The 10,186-nt window shown below is 49.0% G+C and overlaps 1 protein-coding gene across 1 annotated transcript; it reads right to left on the bottom strand.

Annotated features, from left to right (window-relative positions):
- Positions 1-4,165: 4,165 nt before the first annotated feature.
- LOC128848350 (uncharacterized) lies at positions 4,166-5,918 on the bottom strand. Its single transcript, XM_054048329.1, has 2 exons — positions 5,676-5,918; positions 4,166-4,681 (listed from the first exon to the last, which is right to left on the bottom strand). The coding sequence occupies exons 1-2, from the start codon at positions 5,845-5,847 to the stop codon at positions 4,206-4,208; spliced, it is 648 nt and encodes a 215-aa protein (XP_053904304.1). The 5' UTR covers positions 5,848-5,918; the 3' UTR covers positions 4,166-4,205.
- Positions 5,919-10,186: the final 4,268 nt, after the last annotated feature.

The following is a 10,186-nucleotide window of genomic DNA, read 5'->3' as shown; positions in this document are numbered from 1 at the left end:
GTTACAGCAAAGCTTAAACTTGTTCTTCATAATATACTAGCTGCCTATTTGATTTTAAAAACAGCAACAAATATCCACCTCCCTTTCCATTTCTTATAAGGAGTCTTGAAGTTTAAATCTCCTCAGTGTGATAGATCTGCTTACTTTGATCTGCTTAGCTCTTGGAAGTCCAGGGGCTCCTGGCTACTGGCCCCATGCTGCTGGGGTTCCTAGGGACAGCTCTGTCCACCATTAGGGAATTTTTTTCCCAAGAACCCCTTGTAACATTTGGTGAACCCCCAGGGGTTCACGAACCCCAGTTTGGGAACCACTGCCCTAGGAGCAGGCAGCTGCTCTCAGCATTAAGGAGGCATTATGCATAGAATGCACCCTGTCAATGAGTGGACAGAGAGAAGACATGCAGATTGGATGTCTATAGAGACTTGGGACAAGGGGATGATGGGTTCCTGGTCCTACAGAGGCAACCCAGAACCCAGAGAGGCAGGGGACATATTTCGCGGTGACAGTGACTGTGGTGGGATTCACTCTGGTAAGACATTGATCCAGGGAGCAGTTTGTAAGATGTTGTCATTTTTCTCCATAGCATGTTCACTGTCTGCTAGCCCCGAGCTGAGCTGCGAGGTCTGCTCCCTTAGTTCGGGCCATGGAATTGTGAGTGCTATGCCAACAGGTTCCGCTGGTTATTTGTAGAGTCAAATTAACCCGTCGCTGGGCTGTAGGAAAAACCCCTCCAGTTCTCCCTCCTTCTCCCACAGAGCTTCCTGCTGTTCCTCACCCTGCCAGTTAACGTTGCCTGCACAATTTGCCTCTGGTAGCAGTTATTAACATCTGTGTATCCTCTTCTTTGCTGCCCTATCACAATTTGCTGCTTCTGCCTTTCCCCAACCTATAGTCCCAGGGCAGTACGTTGTAATGGATGGAGGCATTCCAACCGTAATTTACTGCCTCCATTTCTTATTGGTTTCTAATTCTCTTGTGGGTTTGACTATTTGTTTTGTTATAACAGGTATTATAGGTTTATAGATTTATATTAGAGTATTTTGGCTGTAACACAAGGGACCTGCAGGCCACATACTGTATTTGGGCAAACTGGTTGAACAGACATATAGATGAACATAATTTGTTGAGGAAGAGTCAACATGGTTTTAGTAAAGAGAAATCATGCCTCACCAATCTACTAGAATTCTTTGAGGGGGTCAACAAGCATGTGGACCAAGGGGATACAATGGATATAGTGTACTTAGATTTTCAGAAAGCTTTTGACAAGGTCCCTCACCAAAGGCTTTTATGCAAAGTAAGCTGCCATGGGATAAGAAGGAAGGTGCTCTCATGGATTGGTAACTAGTTAAAAGACATGAAAAAAAGGGTAGGTATAAATGGTCAGTTTTCAAAATGAAGAGAGGTAAATAGTGGTGCCCCCAGGGATCTGTTCTGGGACCAATCCTATTAAGCATATTCATAAATGATCTGGAAAAAGGGGTAAATAGTGAGGTGCCAAATTTGCATATGATACAAAATTACTAAAGATAGGCAGACTGTGAAGAGCTACAAAAGGATCTCTCAAAACTGGGTGACTGGGCAACAAAATGGCAGATGAAATTTAATGTTGAGAAATGCAAAGTAATGCACATTGGTAAAGCATTATCCGAACTATACATATAAAATGATGAGGTCTAAATTAGCTGTTACCACTCAAGAAAGAGATCTTGGAGTCATTGTGGATAGTTCTCTGAAAACATCCACTCAATGTGCAGCAGCAGTCAAAAAGCGAACAGAATGCTGGGAATCACTAAGGCCTTGTCTACACTACGAGAGTAGTTCAATTTTACTTGCATCGAATTTTTGGAATCGATATTGCAAAGTCGAACGTGTGTGTCCACACTAAGGACAGTAATTCGACTTTGTGAGTCCACACTAACAGTGAAAGCGTCGACATTCGAAGCGGTGCACTGTGGTCAGCTATCCCACAGTTCCCGCAGTCCCCTCTGCCCATTGGAATTCTGGGTGTAGCCGGCAATGCCTTCTGGGTAACAAAATGTGTCGAGGGTGCTTTTGGGTAACTGTCGTCATCCGTCCATCACTCCCGCCCTCCCTCCCTGAAAGCGCCGGCGGGAAATCAGTTCGCGCACTTTTCCAGTCATTGACAGCGCGGACGCCACAGCACTGCGAGCATGGAGCACGCTGCGACCATCGCTGCAGTTGTGGCCGCTCTCAACGCCTCGCAGCTTATCATACAGGTTTCCCTGAGGCAGATGCAGAAAAGTCAGGTGAGGAGGCTACGGCACCGCGGTGATGGCCTGAAGTCTGAGAGTAGCACAGACCTCTCAGAAAGAACGGGACCCAGCGCCGAGGACATCACGGTGGCAATGGGTCATGTTAATGCCGTGGAACGGTGATTCTGGGCACGGGAAACAAGCACTGAGTGGTGGGACCGCATAGTGCTGCAGGTCTGGGATGAATCCCAGTGGCTGCGAAACTTTCGCATGCGGAAGGGAACTTTCCTGGAACTTTGTGAGTTGCTGTCCCCTGCCCTGAAGCGCAATGACACCCGGTTGCGAGCTGCACTGAGTGTCCAGAAGCGAGTGGCCATAGCCCTCTGGAAGCTTGCAACGCCAGACAGCTACCGGTCAGTCGCGAACCAGTTTGGGGTGGGCAAATCTACCGTGGGGGTTGTTGTGATGCAAGTAGCGAAGGCAATCGTTGATGTACTGCTGCCAAAGGTAGTGACCCTGGGAAACGTGGAGGCGATCATAGATGGCTTCGCAGCGATGGGATTCCCAAACTGCGGTGGGGCCATAGATGGAACTCCACATCCCTATCCTGGCACCGGACCACCAGGCCAGCCAGTACATTAACCGAAAGGGCTACTTTTCCATGGTGCTGCAAGCACTGGTGGACCACAGGGGACGTTTTACCAACATCTACGTGGGATGGCCGGGCAAGGTTCATGATGCTCGTGTTTTCAGGAACTCTGGTCTGTTTAGACGGCTGCAACAAGGTATTTACTTCCCGGACCACAAAATAACTGTTGGGGATGTGGAGATTCCTATAGTCATCCTCGGGGACCCAGCCTACCCGCTAATGCCCTGGCTCATGAAGCCCTATACTGGCGCCCTGGACACTGAAAAAGAACTCTTCAACTACCGGCTGAGCAAGTGCAGAATGGTGGTGGAGTGTGCTTTTGGCCGTCTCAAGGGGAGATGGAGAAGCTTACTGACTCGCTTTGATCTCAGCGAAACCAGTATCCCCATTGTTATATCAGCTTGCTGTGTGCTCCACAATCTCTGTGAGAGCAAGGGGGAGACCTTTATGGCGGGGTGGGAGGTTGAGGAAAATAGCCTGGCTGCTGATTACGCACAGCCAGACAGCCGGGCGATTAGAAGAGACCAGCGGGAAGCGCTGTGCATCCGGGAGGCTTTGAAAGCAAAGTTCCTGAGTGAGCAGGGTAACCTGTGACTTTAAAGTTTGTGTACAGAGAAGCTGAACCTGCCCCCGTTTCTTTACCCAGTTAATGTTGACTATCCTATCCAGTTACATACCCCCTTCACCCCCCCTCCAACACACGTGTCGAAATAAAAATAGTTCTACTTTGTTAATGCACACCGTTTTCTTTACTACTGTTTTCACGGGAATTTTTTAAAACTGGGATGCAGACTGTGGTGCGGAGCAGGTGTAGTGTAGTGACGCGAATGAAGCTTCTAAACTCAAGGATTGACAGGCTCCGCTGCGGTGGGATGGTTGTTTCAGCAGAGCCTGTCACCCCTCCTGATCGAGACTGTGTGTATGGGGGGGCTATGTGACTTTGTGGCAGGGGGAGGACGGTTACAGATCCCCTGCTGCATGGCTCTGTGATCCTGCATAAGGACCACCGCTTAAGATCTGTAACTGCCCTCCCCCGCCACAAAGTCACAGAGCAACCCGCCCCCCACCACATAACATGAAAACCACCTCCCAGACTAACCAGGGTAACTAGTCATTGCATCACTGCACTGTCTATGTGCCCTACTGCTGTGCCTGCCCCCGCCTATGTACCCTGCCAAAGATGACTGTCCTGTCCAATTACCAACCCCCTTTCCCCTCCTCCTCCAAAAGAACATGATTGAAACAGTAGTTAACAGAAACTTATTTTTTATTATCAACTACACATGGAACTGGGAGGTGAAACTTGGACGGGGGCTTGTGTCAGGCGGGAAGGAAAGAACTTTTCAAATTTTGGGGAATGAGAGCCTTCTGCTACTCGAGCTCTCTGCAGGGGTGGAGTGAGAGTTAGCACGGACTCTGCCGCCTCTCCTTCTTTGCACTTTGGGTGAGGTGGGTATGGGACTTGGTGGCGGGGGAGGGCGGTTAGAGATGGACTGCAGCGGGGCTCTGTCCTCCTGCCTCCGTTCCTGCAGAACATCCACAAGGCGCCGGAGCGTGTCTGTTTGCTCCCTCAGTAGTCCAAGCAGCGTTTGAGTCGCCTGCTGGTCTTCCTGCCGCCACCTCTCCTCCCGATCCATGTTTGCTTGGTGCATTTGGGTCAAGTTCTCCCGCCACTGGGTCTGCTGTGCTGCCTGGGCTTGGGAACAGGCCATAAGCTCTGAGAACATGTCCTCCCGTGTCCTCTTCTTCTTATGCCTAATCCGCGCTAGCCTCTGGGAGTGTGATGCCAGGCTAGGTTGTGAGACAGTCGCAGATGGGGCTGTGGAAATGGGAAAAAGGGAGTGAATTCCTCAGAAAGATAAATGTAGTTGTGAACAAAGAACATAGTCTTTCTCTGTGAACAAGACCATGCACAGCACCTATCACATGCGCACTCAGCACAAGGTCGAATTCTCGGCCTTTGCATTCAGTGCCTGGGGTCTTGCACAGCACATTTGAGAAGCGGGGCAGCACAACGGAATTTCTGTTGCAGGCAGACATGGTAAGCCGTAGACCTGTGGCAGTTTAAAACTTTTATATTACCACTGGCCTCATTTCACATTTAAAGCAATGTCAGTCCCTGCTGCCAGCAATCCGGCAAGCGGGAACTCTGCCCCTGTCCCACCCCCTCGCGGCTGTCCCCGGGAACGATCCCTTTCGGCTGCCCCTCTCCCGCCTCCACCGCGTGGCTGCAAACCAGCGGTTACAGTTCTGTAAAGGAACGGTCAAGCAGTCCCAACACTAACATTCCCCTACCTAATTCAAAGCAGGTCACCATGGGCGACATCACCCTGATGAGGATCTCTGAGAGCGAGAGAGAGAGAATGCTCCGGGAAAGCCTCCAAAGACCAGGGCCGTATGCCACCCTGCTGTGCAGAGCAATGATTCCCGAGTACTTGATAGTCTCGTGGCGCGACAACGTGTCGTACTTCGGAGGACCCAATAAGGCCGCTCTCCCCAGGAACCTCATGCAACGGCTTTCCAATTACCTCCAGGAGAGCTTCATCGAGATGTCCCAGGAGGATTACTGCTCTATCCCCGGACATATAGACCGCATTTTACTGTAGCTGCAGTAGCAGGGACTAAACAGTAGAGCGGCTTGGGCAGGACAATCACGGAAAACCGGACATTGCTAGATTTTTTTTCAAAACTTGCACTGCCCATGACTGAACCGTTAAGCGACTAGGGCAAAGTAATCATGAACAACCCATTCTTTTAATTGTTAATATTCCTGTTCTGTTAAAAATAAATGTTTAGATGTTTACAACACTTACTGGATGATCCTTCCCCAGATTCTGTGTCCGGGGTAACAGCTGGGGACGCTTGGTAGGGGATCTCTGTAAGGGTGATGAAGAGATCCTGGCTGTCGGGGAAATCAGCGTTGTGAGCGCTGCCGACTGCCTCGCCCTCCTCATCTCCTTCCTCATCTTCCCCGTCCCCTAACATGTCCGAGGAACCGGCCGTGGACACTATCCCATCCTCAGAGTCCACGGTCAGTGGTGGGGTAGTGGTGGCGACCGCACCGAGGATGGAATGCAGTGCCTCGTAGAAACGGGATGTCTGGGGATGGGATCCGGAGTGTCCGTTTGCCTCTTTGGTCTTCTGGTAGCCTTGTCTCAGCTCCTTGATTTTCACGCGGCACTGCGTTGCATCCCGGCTGTATCATCTCTCTGACATGTCTTTAGAGATCTTCTCGTAGATCTTTGCATTCCGTCTTTTGGATCGCAGCTCGGAAAGCACAGACTCATCGCCCCACACAGCGATGAGATCCAAGACTTCCCGATCAGTCCATGCTGGGGCCCTCTTTCTATTCACAGACTGCACGGCCATCACTTCTGGAGAGCTCTGCATCATTGCCAGTGCTGCTGTGATCGCCACGATGTCCAGACAGGAAATGAGATTCAAACTGGCCAGACAGGAAAAGGAATTCAAATTCAAATTTTCCCGGGGCTTTTCCTGTGTGGCTGGTCAGAGCATCCGAGCTCGTACTGCTGTCCAGAGCATCAACAGAGTGGTGCACTGTGGGATAGCTCCCGGAGCTATTAGCGTCGATTTCCATCCACACCTAGCCTAATTCGACATGGCCATGTCGAATTTAGCGCTACTCCCCTCGTCAGGGAGGAGTACAGAAGTCGAATTAAAGAGACCTCTATGTCGAACTAAATAGCATTGAATGTGGACGGGTGCAGGGTTGATTCGATGTAACGGCGATAACTTCGACATAAACGCCTAGTGTAGACCAGGCCTAAGAAAGGGATAGATAATAGGACAGAAAATATCATGTTGCCTCTATATAAATCCATGGTACGCCCACATCTTGAATACTGTGTGCAGAGGTGGTTGCCCCTTCTCAAAAATATATATTAGAATTAGTAAAGGTTCAGAAAAGGGCAACAAAAATTATTAGGGGTATGGAACGGCTTCCGTATGAAGAAAGATTAATAAGACTGGGACTTTTCAGCTTGGAAAAGAGACGGCTAAGGGGAGATATGATTGAGGTCTATAAAATCATGACTGGTATAGAGAACGTAGATAAGAAAGTGTTGTTTACTACTTCTCATAACACAAGAACTAGGGGACACCAAATGAAATTAATAGGCAGCATGTTTAAAACAAATAAAAGGAAGTATTTCTTCACACAACGCATAGTCAACCTGTGGAACTCCTTGCCAGAGGATGTTGTGAAGGCCAAGACTATAACAGGGTTCAAAAAAGAACTAGATAAATTCATGGAGGATAGATCTATCAATGGCTATTAGCCAGGCTGGGCAGGAATGATGTCCCTAGCCTCTATTTGCCAGAAGCTGGGAGTGAGTGACAGGGGTTGGATCACTTGATTACCTGTTCTGTTTATTCCCTCTGGGGCACCTGGCACTGGCCACTGTCAGGATACTGGGCTAGATGGACCCTTGGCCTGACCCAAGGGTTGTATGCTGAGCTAAGGCAAAGTTAGTGTTTATATGTTTGGGACCTTTCACCTAGATAGGTGTTGATAAGCTAAAGCATAAGGTGCATTATATGGTTGTGACTTTTAACATAGATACATAAAGAATGTGTTTAAGCAGGGTGGTATGGGGGCTACCTAAATGGATACCCTCTTTAAAATTAACAGGTACATCGCAACTTGGAACTTGCAAATAACTGAAATAACCGGATAGGACAGAAATAACAAATGTGAGAATGAGCTAATGTCATTAATATGTGTGTATATGTCATCAATATATACAAACATACCAGCCTATGGAGTAAGTGCACCCCAACATTTCTGTGGGTGAGGAAACTAAGTTTAGACATAGGTAGAGGGTTCAGGTGTTCAAGCTCTATAAGAGGAGTGACCCGCTATGACAAAGAGGCTTTTTTGTTCGTAGTTTATTACCCTTTTGTTTATTAGTTTATTAATCTGTTAGTTCTGAATTGTAAGTTTTAAGTCAGTTAGTTCAGTAAAACTCTAAGTTAGCTTCTTCAGTCTTCTATATCTTTTAGCTCTCTAGCTTCTCCTAAACTCTGCACTTCCCACTTAGGAATTGAGGAACCTGGACCTGAAATCTCTTGGCATGCCAGAGGTGAGGCTGGTCCTTGGTCTCTTACCACCAAGTTATCAAAGAAGGCTCTGAGTATATTAATCAAAAGCTTTATAATGCATAATATCACATGTATATCTAGAACAATATTATTGCCTTTGTAACTATTGATTATTTTACCATTTAATTACTGTTTGATTACTATTCCATTTATCTCAATAGAAGTCTTTAAGGCTACATTTGTCTCAATGTGAGTGTCCTTGTCGTACATCCCAATGGTCCTTGCGAACTCTGTGTAGCCTGATTCTGGGACAAGAACCTTATTATCTTCAGATCAGATCAATTGGCAAGCCTATAACTCATATTATCTAACTAATAATATTAACCTCCTAATATCAGGCAACAATATGCCTGTCACAATTTGCTACCCCTACCTTTGCTGATCAATGCAGTATTGCCAATTTCAGGAGTTCAAAAATCATTAGTCTGACCCCCAAAAATCATGAGATTGGCCCCCAAATCATGACATTTTAATAAAAGATTATATAGTGTTTTTTAGGTCAGTCCCATGATGTTTGAACTCCCCCTGCCCATGGCCGGGATGTGCACATTGACGATTAGTGCCGCCCAGTCTCCCACACACTGAGTAAGGTGATTTTGAACCTTGTTACAGGAGCTCTCAGTTCCACATCTGCCAGTCTCCTGCCCAGCAATTAATCCTGTCCCCTGGTCCCCCATCAGTTCTGTCCCCACCCAACCCCACTTAATTCATCCCCCCAATTCAATCCCCCACCCCCATCATCACTACACCACCACTCCAGTCCCCCGTAACCCATCAATCCCCACCGGACTCAGTACATCCTCCCAGCACTCATCCCTTCTGCTCAGAACCCACCATCAATACTGTCCTCCCACCCCTTTAGACACCCACCCTCCTCACTTCAGCCCCCTGCAGTCTCCAACCTCATATCTGTTCCTTAGGGTTCTTCACCCTTCTTGGGGCAGGAGGGCTGCAGGGGAGTTCCTTCTCTCACTTCCCAGGCTGTCAGGGGAGCAGCTGCCTGGGGCTGATAGTGGGAACCCCGCCACACCTGGGGCAGCTGAAAGGATTTCTAAGAGTATGTCTACACTGGCAGAGTTACAGCACCAGGAGTTACAGCGCCGTTCAGAAAGTGCTGAAGGGAAAACACTGTTGTATGTTCACACTGTCAGCTGCCTGTGCAATAACATGTTCACACTTGCAGCAGTATTCGGAGCGGTGCACTCTGGGAAGCTATCACACAGATAGCTTCCTCTTCTACTGCTAAGAGTTGTGGGAAGATGGAGGTGGTTGGGGGACATCCTGGGTCCTGTCCCAATGCTCCGTGATGCATTGCTTCGCATCCCAGCAATCCCTGTGCTTCTGTCCGCATTTGGCACCATCTTTCAACAGTTTGTGCACTGCGTGCTCTGCCTCTTTGGTATGCAGGAATGGATCCCGAACTGTGAACTGGTATACTGCTCACTCTGACCAACACATCACGACTTGGGACTGAGTGGCTAGGCAGCAGTTCTGCAGAAAAGGACATAGGGGTTACAGTGGACGAGAAGCTGGATATGAGTCAACAGTGTGCCCTTGTGGCCAAGATGGCTAACGGCATTTTGGGCTGTATAAGTAGGAGCATTGCCAGCAGATCGAGGGATGCTAGGAATGGATGGTAATAGTGATGGAGGAGCAAAGAGAGATGTTGGAAGTCCCTAATCACAGTCTAGGCAGAACACGTGTACTCGCACCCTTCTGCAGCTGATACAGAACTGCTTTTCAGGCCCTCTCCACATTCCTCCCACACTTTCCTTGCAACTTCCCAGAACATCTCGGCATACCGTTCCATAGGCACTGACTTCTCCTCTAGCTGGGGGTGCTTGACCCCTCTGCCCAAGGCCCTGCCCCCACTCCAGCCTTTTCCCAAGCCCCTGCCCCTTCCCACCCCTGCTCCACCCTCACCCCAACCCCATTCCACCCCCTTACCTCAGCCCCTGCCCCAACCCTGCCTCTTCTCCCCTCGTCCCCCAAGCACACTGTGCTGGGTGAGAGAAGGGGCTAGCTGTGGGGTTTGCCTGGAAGAAAGGGGATGCCCGTGGGGCTGGCCAGCGTGGAGAGTCCCAGCTCTGTCCCCTAGGGCAGTGTGTGTGGGGGTGGCACCGACCTGCTCTTAGCAACAAACCAGCAATGCAGACTCCTGGCACCCACCCCTCCCCTCACAACCTCTGTCCCCTGCCTTTAT

This window comes from Malaclemys terrapin, chromosome 13, assembly GCF_027887155.1.
Source record: "Malaclemys terrapin pileata isolate rMalTer1 chromosome 13, rMalTer1.hap1, whole genome shotgun sequence".
In the NCBI taxonomy this organism is placed as follows: Eukaryota; Metazoa; Chordata; order Testudines; family Emydidae; genus Malaclemys; species Malaclemys terrapin.
Note: the sequence above shows the minus strand (reverse complement) of the source record. Positions and strands in the feature narration are given on the sequence as shown.

Excerpts from the sequence above, each read along its gene's own strand:
- LOC128848350 (XM_054048329.1), bottom strand. The coding sequence starts at position 5,847 with ATGTTAGGGGACGGGGAAGATGAGGAAGGAGATGAGGAGGGCGAGGCA. Across the intron at positions 4,682-5,675 it reads ATCTGGGGAAGGATCATCCA|CCCCATCTGCGACTGTCTCA; the intron begins GTAAGTGTTGTA and ends CCATTTCCACAG.